We start from the raw sequence: 15,720 nt of genomic DNA on the forward strand, positions 1-15,720 counted from the left end.
CGACGAAACTTTAACTAGCAAGTTACAAAAACTACAAAACCGTGCAGCCCGTATAATTACTGGCGCACCGTATTTAAGCGTACGAACGAGTCAAATTTTTAATGAACTCAAATGGATACCTTTAAATGAACAAAGACTGCAACAAAAGGCCATTATGATGTTCAAAATCGTCAATGATATCGTCCCATCTTATTTAAAAGATATGTTTTCCAGCCAGATTGGTACTCAATCTTACAACTTAAGGCGTTCTTCTAAAAATTTACAAATTCCAAAAGCCAGAACTGACTATTTCAGAAATAGTTTTGCTTTTACTGGAGTCTGGCTTTGGAATTCTCTGCCTCAGTCATTAAAAGAAGAACGATCCTTAAAAGTATTTAAAAAGAAAATAAAAAGCTATAGGTTTTGCACTGATGACAACTAATATTTAATCGTTTTAGTTCTACGAAATATATCTAATTAACCTATTATCTTATTTCAATTGTATATTTATTGTATCAGTGTAGCATTTGTATATTTTACGTAATTATCATTTGTTAATATAGTTTTTACGGCCTCTAGGTAGAGCAACATTAAGTTTTTTATCTTGATATTGATAGAGTTACCGTGCTTAAATAAAGATTATTATTATTATTATTATCCATCCATCCATCCATCCATCCATCCATCCATCCATCCATCCATCCATCCATGACGTGTATGTGTGGAATATGTGAATATAGATATTATGCACCCATACATTAACATACGTATATATTTGTAACTTATTTGGATCTAAGTTGATGTGCAACTTTGTACAAAACGCCAAATAAAAATGTCTGTCTGTCTGTCTGTCCATCCATCCATCTACCCATCCCATCCATCCTATCCATCCTATCCATCCCATCCATCTATCCATCCATCCATCCATCCATCCATCCACCCATCCCACCCATCCCACCTATCCCATCCCAACCCATCCATCCCATCCATCCTATCCATCCCATCCCATCCCATCCCATCTATCCATTCATCCATCCATCCATCCCATCCATTCATCCATCCATCCATCCATCCCATTTATTCAGAAATAAATTCTAAACGTGCCAGTAATGTAAATTTCGCTGATTATGTTAAAAAAGTAGACCATGTGTTTACTTTTCGCTTGATTGATTCCTCTAGAGTACTTGAGCTTCTGCAAGGTATTAATACTGCTAAAGCAACTGGTCTTGATAAAATTCCAAATATTATTCTAAAAGCAGCGGCTCCTCATATCTGTAATTCATTAACTACCCTTTTTAACCTTTCGATTAAAACAAATATTTTTCCGTCGGAATGGAAAGTGGCTAAAGTCACCCCCATTTTTAAATCTGGTGAACAAGATGACCCAGGCAACTATAGACCTATTTCAGTTACTTCTGCTATCTCCCGCCTTTTTGAAAAACTAATCTGTGAGCAGCTGATTTCATATCTTGACGAACATAATTTACTAGATACCCATCAGTCGGGCTTTAGACCTTATCACTCAACTTTAACTGCGCTTTTAGATCTAACAAATGAATGGTACTTCAATATAGACAGGAAAATGATCAATGGTGTGATATTTTTAGACCTTAAGAAGGCATTTGACACCGTTGATCATAGTATATTGTTAGCAAAACTAGAATATTATGGGTTTAACGCCACAGTCCGACAGTGGTTTCAGTCATATTTGACTGGCAGATCGCAACAGTGTTCAATCAATGGAGTACTTTCCGAAGCCCGTCCCATCTCTTTTGGTATACCTCAGGGGACAATTTTGGGCCCAGTTCTCTTTTTAATCTACATTAATGATCTACCGCGTTGCCTCGACTATAGTACAACTAGGCTTTATGCTGATGATACGACTTTATCATTTTCTGACTGTGGAATTAATAACCTGAATAATCAAATGGAAATCGACTTACAACATGTAGCTTCTTGGCTCTGTGCCAACAAACTCACTTTGAATGCTGTAAAGTCAGAATTTATGTTAATTGGTTCTCGTCAAAGAATTTCTACTTTAGATGACACAGACTTATGTCTGACTATAGACAGTACCGTGTTAAAACGATCTAAAGAAACAAAATGTCTCGGCGTCTATATTGATGAAAATCTGACTTGGCGTTCTCATGTTGAGCATATTAAAAAGAAGATTGTATGTAACCTAAGCACGTTAAAGAAAATTAAGCCAATTTTAAGTAGGCCCTATCTAATCAAAATCTATAAGAACATAATTAAGCCTTACTTTAACTATTGTTGTTTAGTTTGGAACAGTATCGACGAAACTTTAACTAGCAAGTTACAAAAACTACAAAACCGTGCAGCCCGTATAATTACTGGCGCACCGTATTTAAGCGTACGAACGAGTCAAATTTTTAATGAACTCAAATGGATACCTTTAAATGAACAAAGACTGCAACAAAAGGCCATTATGATGTTCAAAATCGTTAATGATATCGTCCCATCTTATTTAAAAGACATGTTTTCCAGCCAGATTGGTACTCAAGATAACTGGAAAACAAACAAAAAAAAAAAAAAAAGGAACAATGTTTCTGTGCCATTGAGGTGCCTACAATACAATATAAAGATGAAATTGACAAAAATAACAGTTGATCCTGAGTTGCTTGCAGTAAACGAAGGTATAATTTAAACACCAATGTTATTTTGTTTAGATGCACGTCTATGCTTCCTTTCCTATCTGCTTTCTTTCTGATATATTTATTCGATTTAGTTCTTATATATTTATTTGATAGTTTAATTCCAGGTGATCATTATTTATCTGCTTTTTTGTATAACTGTTTTAGGTATTTTCTTTAGTCAGCGCTAAACTGGATCCATCGCGCTTTACCGTCGACTTGAAAGAGCTTAATGAACTTCTTGTCAAAGCTCAAGAGGAAACAGGCGTGAATTTTCTCGAGACGTGTGAGGGGTTTTTGGTATCAGGGACGTTAGAACAAATAGAAAAGTCATGCTTGTTTTTGTCAAGATATGCTAAACGTGCTACTCCTGTGACAGAGAATTCAGACAATCTACAGAATGTTCACCGCAATGACCATCCCCTTAGTGATTCGGATGATGAGGAAAACGCTCTCAAGACGTTGGTCTTGGACGTTGAACCCAAGCTGATGCAAATTCTTCAAATAAAAGTGAATGAAATTGAGAAAAAATTCAAAATGAAGATAAACTGGAAGAGTGAACCAGGTAAAGCACATTTGAGTCCCAATGGAAAAGATGTCCAGTTATTTGAAGATGGTAAAGAAGAGTTTATCACACTTTACCAGAAAGAGTTCCAAGATTTACAAGAAAAGGACTTTCCATTAGACGCTGGCAAGAACATTGAAGATATAAACTCTACTGCAAAAGAACTGATGAAACAATTTTCTGTGATAATTGAAAGAAAAGACGACAAAAATGTCCACATATTTGGGAAAGAAAATGATGTGACACAAGTAATGCAGCAGTTGCAAGGCAAATTTGGAAAACGCAGAGGAAGAAAGCTCTATAAAGCGTTAAGTAATGGTGAACTGCCGATGCCTGACGCCTATGCGCAAGCTGCCATGCTACCTCTGAGTAAAACATTGGACAATGGAGTAGTGGTGTCTGTCCATCAAGGTGATATTACTAAAGTACACGTTGATGTCATTGTTAATGCAGCCAATGAGCGCCTTGATCATGGAGGGGGTGTTTCAGGGGCCATAGTAAAGCAAGGTGGTCGACAAATCCAACAGGAATCGGATGCATTAGTTAGTAGATATGGACGTGTTCCTGTAGGTCAGGTTGCACATACTGGCCCAGGAAATCTTCCTTACAAGCGTATCTTCCATGCCGTTGGTCCACAATGGAGAGTTCATGGTGAAGAACGTAGTCGACATTTTATTTTTCGAGGCATGTAGGAACAGTTTTCTCATGGCAAGCAAATTCAAAATTTCGTAAGTATTGTTTAGGACGAAAGTTCCGTACTCTTTGCACCTGTTGGCATACTTCAGCTACTTTGCATCTTGCATTAGTTTTGTCCACGTGCATTTCGTTTATGCGATGATTTATAGACATCAATAAAAAACTTAGTTTACAGTGTTATTGTAGGTTAGTATCATTGCTTAATCAGTAATTACAAACAATTAATATTAGTTTTCAACCGTTTTTCTGACGTTCAATTTTCACTAATGACCTCTATATCAAAGCACCATGGTCGAACAAACATTTGAAATTACTGAATACGAAACCTTAAGCTTGTAGGACTTACTCGTACTCATAATCATAATGCTGATAGTATAATCCGCAAAATATCTTGACCACTTTTGATTATTCATGATGTTCATTGAATTCCGTTCTAGTTCCATTGCCCTTCCCGGAATAAGTTCTGGTATATACGGCGTACCAAAACAAGTTTGCGCAGAGATGATGTTTGCTGCCGCAGAGATATTCAGCGCCGAAGCATCAAGTGACAACCAACTGAAGGACATCCGGTTTGTAAACATAGACACCCCAACTTACGATGCATTTCGAAGGGAGTTTCACAATCGTTACAACTTGATGACAAAGGAACCCGCACACCTTGGAAGTAATCTTAAAGAAGAAGACGCGCTTGATCTTTTTCCTCAAGCCGATCAGCAGATGTTTGGCCCGACAAGAAAGACAGATCAAGTGGTTAACATTGAAGAATTTGAGCGCATAAAGAGGGCAGATGCTGCGGCTCGAAGGATGAAGAAGAATGAGACAGCAATAGGTGGAGAAAAACCGGGAGAGCATGAAACTTTGTCAATGATACCATCGAGTGAAAATAAATCATCTTTCCTAGATGGTTTTGAAGAAAAAGAAAAGAATATTGGAAAGATAATAGAAGCAAAAGGGAAAGAGGAAGAGGAAGAGAAGAAGAAGGAAAAGGAGAAGGAGAAGGAGAAGGAGAAGGAGAAGGAGAAGGAGAAGGAGAAGGAGAAGGAGAAGGAGAAGGAGAAGGAGAAGGAGAAGGAGAAGGAGAAGGAGAAGGAGAAGGAAGATGGCGAGAATGGAAATAAAGTTTGTCCCAAAAATAACATAAAAAAGCAACCAGTTGAAGGCCCAAGAAGAAAACGAGGTGATCGCCATGTTTTCAAAAATGGGAATTAATGACGATAAACCTAAAAGAGAAGATGCAGTAAAGACGGAAACAAATGAGAACAATGACCCTGAAATAGTAGAAGCAAAAGAAAAGCCAAAGGTTGCGGATAAAACTAAATCGATTTATGAAACAGAAAACGAGGATTTAGATGTTAAGAAAATTGATCCTGAAATCCCCATTGAGACTGACGAGTCGTCACGTCTGAAAGAAAAGCCCAATGATCAAAGTCATTCTGAAATCAAAAACAAACCTCACGGGAATAAAATAAAAGCTAGTGATAGAGAATTATCCGGAAGAGGAGTCACCTACGAGCATCCAACTGTCTTATATCAAAAACCAAAAAAACCCTTAAAGTCATCTGGACGTGGAAGAGGTGCTCTAGCTTTTACTCCAACGCTTACAGCTACAATGCCTGGACGTGCAGTCAGAGATGATCCCTTCAATGTAAATGGTGACAGTCGAACAGACGAGGACGATCCATCAGGAGGTGATTGCAAAGAACCGCCGGGGCTAACAGTAAGCGAGGAAGGCTTGAAGCTTGCCAACACGATTGCAGAAAGGAGCGAGGAAAGAAAATTAAGTCAGGAAAAAGATAGTGTAAATGCCAGAAAGAAGCATCTAGAAAGCAAGCCCAAAGATACAACAGATGGCGTTCCTCCTAAGAAACTTAAAGTTGATGAAAGGACCGAAGAAAAAAAAGGGGGAGGATTAGCAAAACATGGAGATACCATGACAAACTTCAACAAAAAATATGAGGACCCGCCATCTGGTAAAAGTGACAATAATAAAGAAGAAGTCAAAGAAGAAATAAAAACTGATACGTCTGAGTCTAATGAGTATTATGCTTCCAAGGAAGACTCCAATTCGGACAAAGAAAATAACGAACATGACATCGTGGATAAAAGTGAAAACGTCTGTGATCAGGAAAAGAAAGAAATCAAGTCTAAAGATGACCATCTGAACAACAATCAAACGGAAAAGATCAGTGGGATGCATGCTGAAAAGGAAGAGGAAAGCAGTGCTACATCTGGAGGAACAACTGATTCTAAGGAACCAATGGATTCAAAATTGAAGTCTGATGGTGATGGCCAAAGTTCAGATCATTACGCAAAACAGGAAATCAGTGCTGTGCATGAAAACGCAACTGGACCGAAGCCTTTGTATCCCAACGCCGAGGAAAATGGTGATGATCAAAATATTCATAAAGACGCAAAAGAAGAAATCATTGATGCATCCGCAAAAGCAACTGAACTTAAGAATCTCTTGGATTCTAACGTCGAGGATAGTGCTGATGATCAGAATTCTCAAAAGGATTCAAAGGACGAAAGCAATGTTGCATCATCTACGAAAGCAGACGATCCTAAGGAACAAGTGGATTCCAACGTCGAGGACTATGGTAGTGATCGAAATTCTCATAAAGATTCGAAGGACGAAAGAAGTGTTGCATCTGCAGAAGCAGCTGAACCTAAGACACAAACGGATTCCAACGTCGAGGAAAATGGTAATGATCAAAATTCTCATAAAGACTCAAAGGACGAAAGCAGTATAGTATCTGAAGAAGCAACTGAACCGAATAACCCTTTGGATCCTAACGTCAAGCGTGGTAGTGAAAGTCAAGCTCCTGACCTAGAAGCAAAAAACAACAGCAAAGATGTGTCTTCAGAAGCGGCCGATCCTAAAAAACCTTTGGAGCGTGATGGTGATGGCGAAAGTTCTAATAAAAAAGCAGAAGAGGAAAGCAACACCGAGTCTGCAGAAGCGATTGATCCTAACAACGTTTCAAATTTTAGTGCTGAACCAGATTCCATGAATTCTTTTGTGTTGTTGGATATGCCAAGTGTAGATCATGACAGCTCAATAAGACCTGAAAAGACGTCAGGAAGCAGCGACGAGTCAAGTGAGAGCATCGAACTTCTTAATTCAGAAGGAGATGGATTTTCTGATACTTCGTCTTCAAGCCCTGTCATTGAGCAAGGAAGTGACCTCGCCAAGCCATCTGGTGGTGACCTCGATAACTCCAACACCTTGAGCAATACACTCTACGAGGTAAATCCTATATCAGACTCGCATACAAAAGCAACGGGGGAAACGGTTGGGTCTGCTGTGACGGACAACAAAGACCAAAGTGTTGAAAATAATGCAACGGAACTTGAAGGTGGGGCTGGTAGCTATAGTATGCACCAAGAAGCCAATAATACTGAGAGTATTATCAAAGACAATGATCATCCAAAAAAAATATCATCAGTGGAAGAACTATCTCATGATAACGTTGCAGCAGATACAGTGAAAAAAGCAGTCAACTCGGGTAATGATAAACAACCATATTGCCTTTTTTATGTTGTCCTCTGTTCAAATCTGTTCTGTGTTAATTTGATAGTTTGTTTATTTGTTCAATTCGTCAGTTTGTTCGTTTGTTTGTCCGTTTGTGCGTGTGTGTTCGTATACTTTTTTCTGCCTGTCTGTCTCTTTGTGTATTTGTGCTTTTTTAAATGGGGGAGGGGACGTTTTTCATACGCGCTATAAATAAAGGAGATATTTTAGCATTGTTAATGATGACGAAAAAAGTATATGTCCTGATTGAATTGAGTGATATCCGAAATCGTGCTTCGTCAAAACCCATGAAAACGAGTGAATAGAGTTAATATATTTTTCTTATGTTTTAGATAGCGAAACCACTTCCGCCATATCAAACGAAAAACAAGAATGTGGAGTTTGCTTGTCTACACTTGATTCAGCTCAACTTTTAAGGATTTGTGATTCTGGTCACGCAGTCTGTAGAAACTGCTTCGATAACCTACAAGACGCTGAGCTTAACAGTGTTTGTCCAACTTGCCACGAAGTTGTCCCTAGAATTGCGCTACAGCCTCCAAATGGTCAAATGAAGTCTGGTATTATAGAAAAAGGTTTGGTGGGTTACGAAAGCTGTTTTACAATATATGTCGACTATGAATTTCCTGAGGGAACACAGGTTGGTATCCACGAATGGTTTCCGATGTGAAGTGCTTTGAAATAAATTATTATCATCATCATCATCATCATCATCATTATTATTATTATTATCATTATTATTATTATTATGAAAAAGACAAAATCACTTGTTTTACGAGGCGGTAGCACTTAGCCGTCTTTGGCTAACAAAAACTAGTTGCACCCATTGCTTGACATGTGCATGATCGTATAAATGGAGGGGGCTTCGACCTGTTTTTGTACTAATATCCACTAAATGTTTTTTTTCCCTCGACTTTTCCATACTAGTCTGCTATATTTCCAAATCTAAACCCTATTCCACTTTCAAAGGTGGCTCGCGGTCATTGCATTACAGAAAATTGTTTCACACTTCATTAGTTGGAGGTTTTCGTTTAGCACCCAATATTACTTCTTTTTCTTCCTGCACTTTTTTCTCCTCTGTTGTTATTTGTATATACAGTCAATGTCATTAACGTTGTCCACCGAAAAAAGACATTTACACATTTACACATTTAGACATGTAGACTGAAAGAAATATCACGTGTTTCCTCGAACGTTCTGGCATAAAACAAACGCTGAAATACCATTCTCCATCTTAAATCCTCACTAAATGGTCGGGGCATTCTGGATTTTCGATTCACGAGTTGAATTTTACATTTACAGTTCAGGCTGAGGCACATGGTCTTTTTTCCGTGGACAACGTTAATGACATTGACTGTATTTTTTAATATAATACTTTACTTATCTTTCTCAATCAGGGCCCCTTTCATCCAAACCCTGGCACTCCTTACGACAAACTTTCTAGGAGGACATTCCTTCCTGATAACGAAGAAGGCAGGGAAGTGTTAGATCTTCTCAAGAAAGCATTTGATGCTAGTATTCTCTTCACTGTTGGTAAATCTACGATCAATGACAAGGATAATCAAATCATATTCAACGGGGACATAGATCACAAGACTAATGTCAATGGTGGACCCAAAGTGTGAGTATCAAAAAGTTTGTTGTGTGTTGTTGTTGTATCATGGACGTAGACAAGGGGTGCCTCACTAGGACCCCTCAAAGTCCCCCATTATTTTCCGTTTGCTTTGAAAAGGTCCTGGAAACTATGCAAGTGAAGATATGGCTGTAGTACAGATCTAGAGTAAATATGGTCCCCAACCAGCTGTATGAATTTCATTGCTATTTCATTTCGCATTGTTATCAGCCTTAAATGGAAGGAATACACTGCTAGCTTCCCATGCTTTATTATTCATGTACTTTTTTATTAAAACGTACTTTTAAAAACGTGCTAATTATCTTGACATTTGAACCTAATAAGGACCACTACTTTGATACCCCAAGGATTCCCTACGTGTACAAGCAAGCTCTACCTCATATTCTTCTGTATTTTTTCTAACCATTTTCTTTCTTTGAATAGAAGTGGTTATCCAGATCCAGATTACCTCGACAGAGTAAAGAAACAGCTAAACGCCAAGGGAATCGAGTCAATAAGTCAAAGGCCACCAAGCATTTAAATTGTTATCGTATCTTTCAAAGGATGTTTTTCAAAATCAGTGGTAAACACATGCATATTATACACCAACACGATTGAAAAACGTTTCCACATATAGTTTGTATATATGTTATGCGAGTGATAGTCAAATATCTTGGGCCTGTCTTGGAGTCTTGTTCCTCTAAAGCAACTGGTTAGCACATCCACTTTTTACGATCAACGGCAACAGCGAGAACAGTTGTATAAAAATATGTCCATTTTGGTTATAAAATGCATGCCTTTAAAGTGGATTTTACCAAAATTCAGAGCCAGTCATTTAATCTAAAAAGCATAGTTTCGGCCATTTCACACTAGGAGTATATTCGAAAATAACGCACGCAAAGCGTCTTTCTCTGGATTATAGAGCGCCTTGGCCAGCCGCAGATTGCTTTCTTGTATCTATAAATGAATGAAATAATCGAAAACCGCACGGCTTTATCTAGTTGGATAGATTGAGTTCAAAAACAGGGTTCATTATATAAGGCAATAATGAACCGTTCGATGTTTTATGGTTCTTTCCCATAAGAATTATCATTTGTTTAATAACCAGCCCCGACGTGATGCCATTGTTGATAATTGCACAGATCCGTGATTTAGGAACAATGGATTTGGATTTTGTAATGGTTTGATTTGAATGTCGCCGGGACAGGTCTTTATTTTTGAAATATAGAACTGAACCGGGACATTATTGAGGATAACAACCGCATTACAATATGGGATTGGGGTGTGGCTGGTTATTAAAGCTTGAAATATTTAATAATAAGTTCACAGTGTTACTATAGAGGCTTTGCACCATCACGTGATGGCAGCCATGACAGGAGGTAGGAACAATTGATTCTGGTCTAGTATGATTTATATTAGAAAGGATTCAGTTTCCCAGGGGGAAAAGACTCTATTGTTATGCCCCCTGTCATGGCTGCCATCACGTGATGGTGCAAAGCTTGTATTATAAAAGATTTTTCACTTCTACTTATAAGTTGCCATCACATATTGAATAACCACTAGAGAGCGACCTAGCTTATGTCTCTTTAATTCTGAGTAACGAAGCTGAAAGCCACTGCATATTTGTGACATTTTGTTAGTGTTTGTATATAAGTACTGTTCTTTATTTATCAAATATGTGCGGTAGGTGCCTTCTTAGTCAGGTGGCTAAGTGGTCAGATCTATACATAGCCGACAAAAGCACCAAAATTGGCATAAATGTAGATTAGAGTATGGTAATCAATATTAGGACCGGTGCCCATTTCAATCTCTTCAGGATTCCATATTAATTGGATTTTAATTTTCTGAAAAAAGTCAGTTATGGGCTCCCTGTGGTCAATATCTTAAAAATGTGGTTTTTGGCCGATTTTCTTTTTAAAATTTATATTTTTGATACCAAATAGCTAGTACTGTTTGTTATTATCATTTCCATTAATAAATATATTTCAAACATCGAATAAATGGTGAGATTTCAAATAAATGCTTATCAAGCTCGTACCCAGTCCTCAACTCGGTCATCCAAGATAATAGACAAAAATTACCCATTTTCTTCTAAACGTATGGCGATTTTTACATATTTCCCCATTTTCGATACTTTTAAACTTTCATACCTATAGTTTATACAATTGAATACTATCTTGTATGATATGTACTGTATCTTCAATTCAAGGGAATCTCAAATAGATATTCCTAGATTATACAAATGCCAAATTTCTATCATTAATATGTTCATTAATGTGGCCAGTCTTCACACATTTACATCTGGTACACTGCTACTTGCATGCACGTGCACACTTTAGTAAATAGGCAGCCAAATTGATCAGGAGAAGAAATATCCTGGTTGCTTATGTCACTCGTCCAGATACCTGCCTGGAGGATAACTTACTGAAGCTCTCTTAATATACTGCAATAGTGCATTCTAGAGACATTACATCGGTTATATTTCTAATCATACTATTTTCAATTGTCTTACCTGAGTAGGAGGAATATTGCCAATTGCTCTGTTGTGTCTACAAAACAGATCCATTCTCACATCGTTGATGGAGCTCAAGGGGCTTGACTTATCGTACATGACGACAGTCATTCTTTCAAGCTCGTGGAAGTGGGCTGAATCTGAGGTCAGCTGCTGAAATAGATGTATAGCAAGGAACTCCAAAGTGGGTGTCACATTGTCGTTACAAAGTACCCAAGTCCGGGTACCCAAGCCTGCCAGGCAGACCGTTTGCCTTCCACAGAATGAAGACGTAGTGTCGCAGCCGGTAATAGCGTGGAAAACAGGGAGGGAGCGCGACTTCTGTACACCAAGGGAAGCACAAATCCTGTTAATGCTAAGAACTTGAAGTTTCTTCCCATTCCAAAGGCTACCCAGATATCCACGTCTGAATTGACGGCTTTCATGTCATGGAACTTCCCAACAAGAATCACCACGACATCTGTATCCACAGTTCTGACAAGAGTTGTGACGGTATCTTCAGTGTTCAATGAATGACGCATTTCTACGCTATTACCGGCTGCGACACTACATCTGCATTCTGTGGAAAAAGCAAACGGTCTGCCTAGCAGGCTTGGGTACCTGGGGGAGGTACTCCTATATATTGAAGGGCGGGGATGCAGCCTTGGGTACTTTGTAACGACAAAAATTCAACCCACTTCCATAAGCTTGAAAGAATGACTGTCGTCATGTACGATAAGTCAAGCCCCTTGAGCTCCATCAACGATGTGAGAATGGATCTGTTTTGTAGTTTTGTCTCTAGAATGCACTATTGCAGCATATTAAGAGAGTTATCCTCCAGGAAGGTATCTGGACAACGAGTGACATAAGCAACCAGGATATTTCTTCTCCTGATCAATTTGGCTAGCACAAGATTGACGACGTGTGGACGCCTGTTTAAATGACCATTTCAGAGGTGTCAAAGGCTTGCCAAGAATTACGTAAGTGTGCATGCAAGTAGCAGTGTACAAGATGTAAATGTGTGAAGGCTGGCCTAGACTGCACTCCTCTTTGCAAGTGTCAATGCAATGGGAGTAACACACATTAATGATAGAAATTTGGCATTTGTATAATCTAGGAATATCTATTTGAGATTCCCTTGAATTGAAGATACAGTACATATCATGCAAGATAGTATTCAATTGTATAAACTATAGGTATGAAAGTTTAAAAGTATCGAAAATGGGGAAATATGTAAAAATCGCCATACGTTTAGAAGAAAATGGGTAATTTTTGTCTATTATCTTGGATGACCGAGTTGAGGACTGGGTACGAGCTTGATAAGCATTTATTTGAAATCTCACCATTTATTCGATGTTTGAAATATATTTATTAATGGAAATGATAATAACAAACAGTACTAGCTATTTGGTATCAAAAATATAAATTTTAAAAAGAAAATCGGCCAAAAACCACATTTTTAAGATATTGACCACAGGGAGCCCATAACTGACTTTTTTCAGAAAATTAAAATCCAATTAATATGGAATCCTGAAGAGATTGAAATGGGCACCGGTCCTAATATTGATTACCATACTCTAATCTACATTTATGCCAATTTTGGTGCTTTTGTCCGCTGTGTATAGATCTGACCAAAATTTTGCACTTAGCCACCTGACTATCTTAAGAACAATAACAACACCTCTTTCCCAGTTAAAAAAGTAAATAGAAAACCTATATTTTAAAGCCATGTAAACGTGTTAAAACAGAACGATTAAGTATTTCATTTGTAGCAGGTGCAGAAGACTTATTTGCCTTAAAATGCACACATTTGTAACTCAAGGCAACAAAAACGTAAAGACCGTGGGCTATTAACTTTCCCGAATTCTTGAAATTCGTTGCGTCATAAGGGCTAACAAGAGATAACTAGCTAAAACTAGTGTGAGCTGCTTCGGTGTTTCTAATGAAACAGTAATGATAAAATGGTAAATTTTACACCGCGAAAAGATGAAAAAACTTACTGACGTTTCGGACGCTAGTTCTTCTTCGGAGTAAAAGAGGGTTATATAAGGATATTTTAGGTTTTTTTATTTTCAATTTAATTTTTATTATTTATTTTCTTATTTTTTTATTAAGAAACCAAAGAAGTTTGAGAATTAACAGGATAATTAATGTTTCCAATCACTTAGCAGGGGCATATCCAAAAGTTTCCCTCGATTAGATTTGTCCCCCTCCCGCCTGGCTACGCCTTTACTGTGCTGTTCACTATCAACAAGAGAAAAAACAAGTACAAGTATCAAAGCGTCTCCAAAATTGGGAGAGACTACGTATCAAGCAATTGATGTAATGTGTTCATAAAAATACAATGAGTTACACAATAGATAAAACGACAATAGAATACAATAGATTTTCTGAAGACATTACATCAACTGATAGCTATGTAGGTTCTTCCCTCCTAAATTAGCCCTATGATGCAACGCGTTCTGTAGCTACACGACAAGACTAATCAGCGCGCAAGGGCTGCGCACAATTTATTTAGAAGGGTTTTAGCTCGCCGCACCGTGGGCTTTTTATCGTAAGGTATTTGACTTCATCATGAGTTTTTGCTGTTGAATGTTAATAAATCGTTTATTGGATGAGCTGAGGATTATTCCCGAAAGCAACTTTTTTAGCGAACTTTATCACATTATCCTTTCCTGCATTGGTAAGAAAACCAGTAGTATGAATAAGCAAAAGGCAAACTACAAAACTTCCTTCTTTAAAAAGTTATTCAATCTTAAAGTTGGAACGTCAGAAATTTCAATATCGGTTGACATTTTACCGCATAAAAGACGAAATACTCAAAATATATATGAAAAATCACTCGCGCACTTTCGTGGTTTACTCTTTTGCTTATTCACAACGTGCAATTTTTTTTTTTTTTTTTTGGCTATACGCACTAGCGGCATGTCCATTAATGCACCTCTATGGAACGTGCCCAATTTTGTTTTAAGGCTCCGTAATTGTTTGAAATTAAAAAATCGCTTTTAAATAATATTATTTTCGAAATCTTTATCATGAGAGCTTTAAAACGATATATTTTTTTAATGGGTTTTGTTGAATGTGTTGCGAAGAGAGAGTCTTAAAAAAACATACTACCCCTGAAGGTCTCCAGTTAACTTGAGAAATATTTCCCAAGACTGGGGTAAAGTATTCCGTAACATCCACCCGCAACAGAACCACCCAAACCCATGAGCTCTTCCTTACAAGTTCCTCATGGCATCCGAATTTGTTAACATACTCTTACATGTTCATCCAGCCTTCAGTAATTTGGAATTATAGCGAAAACGGAGTCATTTCATAGTTAATACTCCTTGCAGCACTTTTTTTTGTCCCCCAGATCGAGCTGCTTTGATGTCGCATGTTAGGGATCTATTGGAGACTTCATCACGTTTTTTTCCAAACTAATAGAATAATCAAACTAATAATGACCTGTCTTCCCAGCTAATGAATTGAGTTCCATACAATTTTGTTTAACTTATTCATAGCTTGACCCACTATAGTCTTCAGTCGATTTTGGCAATTCTTCCTTCCCCATGAATACAATTATGGCTAGCTTTGCGCTTTAGTTACTGCCGTTACTTGTTATTTGTTGAATTATGTGAGTTGTGTGACGGCCATCTTTTCTTGGAATTATTCACAAACAGCAAAATATTCTGGGAAGACACCTGAAATTAGAGTCGTCACTACACAACATAATTTAGTGTGAATATCTTTCAAGCTCAAGTAAAATAGTTTCAGTAAGTTTAGAAATAAGTGATGCCTACTTACTTCAGTGGTTCAGTACGATCTGCCGATCGTATTTTTACGTACTCAGTTATTTTTAACATGATAAAGCAAGACGCACTTGACTGGTCTTGTATATATTTTAGCGATGGATATATTTCTGGCATGAGTCATGGATTAAGATTTTGTTTCACAAGTATCTATATATTCTCGTTTATAAGACTAATTATATATTTTTATGATTGTAATATTTTCTTGATCAAAAGGTCGAGTGAATCACAGGGCTTGTGATAAATTCAAATGAAAAATGGCTGAAAGTCCAAGCTTTGAGGATCAGGAAGACTTCGAAGAACCAAAATATTTCGTAAGAGTGACGGGATTCTCGACAAACACCACGCAAGATGCACTTCTGAATTTTTTCGAGAACACTCGACGATCTGGTGATGGGGA

General features: G+C 37.7%; 1 protein-coding gene across 1 annotated transcript in view; it reads left to right on the plus strand.

Annotated features, from left to right (window-relative positions):
• The window catches only part of LOC116299449 (uncharacterized), a 34,659-nt gene extending 23,949 nt beyond the window's left edge, over positions 1 to 10,710 (plus strand). Inside the window, exons 3-8 of the mRNA XM_089034048.1 lie at positions 2,802 to 3,886; positions 4,332 to 4,839; positions 5,048 to 7,400; positions 7,759 to 8,063; positions 8,821 to 9,044; positions 9,480 to 10,710. Of these exons, the coding sequence (XP_088890174.1) occupies positions 2,802 to 3,886; positions 4,332 to 4,839; positions 5,048 to 7,400; positions 7,759 to 8,063; positions 8,821 to 9,044; positions 9,480 to 9,576 (4,572 nt within the window). The 3' untranslated portion in view covers positions 9,577 to 10,710. The remainder of the gene's footprint in view (positions 1 to 2,801; positions 3,887 to 4,331; positions 4,840 to 5,047; positions 7,401 to 7,758; positions 8,064 to 8,820; positions 9,045 to 9,479) is intronic.
• Positions 10,711 to 15,720: the final 5,010 nt, after the last annotated feature.

The sequence above is a fragment of the Actinia tenebrosa genome, unplaced genomic scaffold (assembly GCF_029948245.1).
Source record: "Actinia tenebrosa isolate PJP-AT-01 unplaced genomic scaffold, QUT_ActTen_1.0 PGA_scaffold2__45_contigs__length_23673736, whole genome shotgun sequence".
Classification (NCBI taxonomy): Eukaryota; Metazoa; Cnidaria; class Anthozoa; order Actiniaria; family Actiniidae; genus Actinia; species Actinia tenebrosa.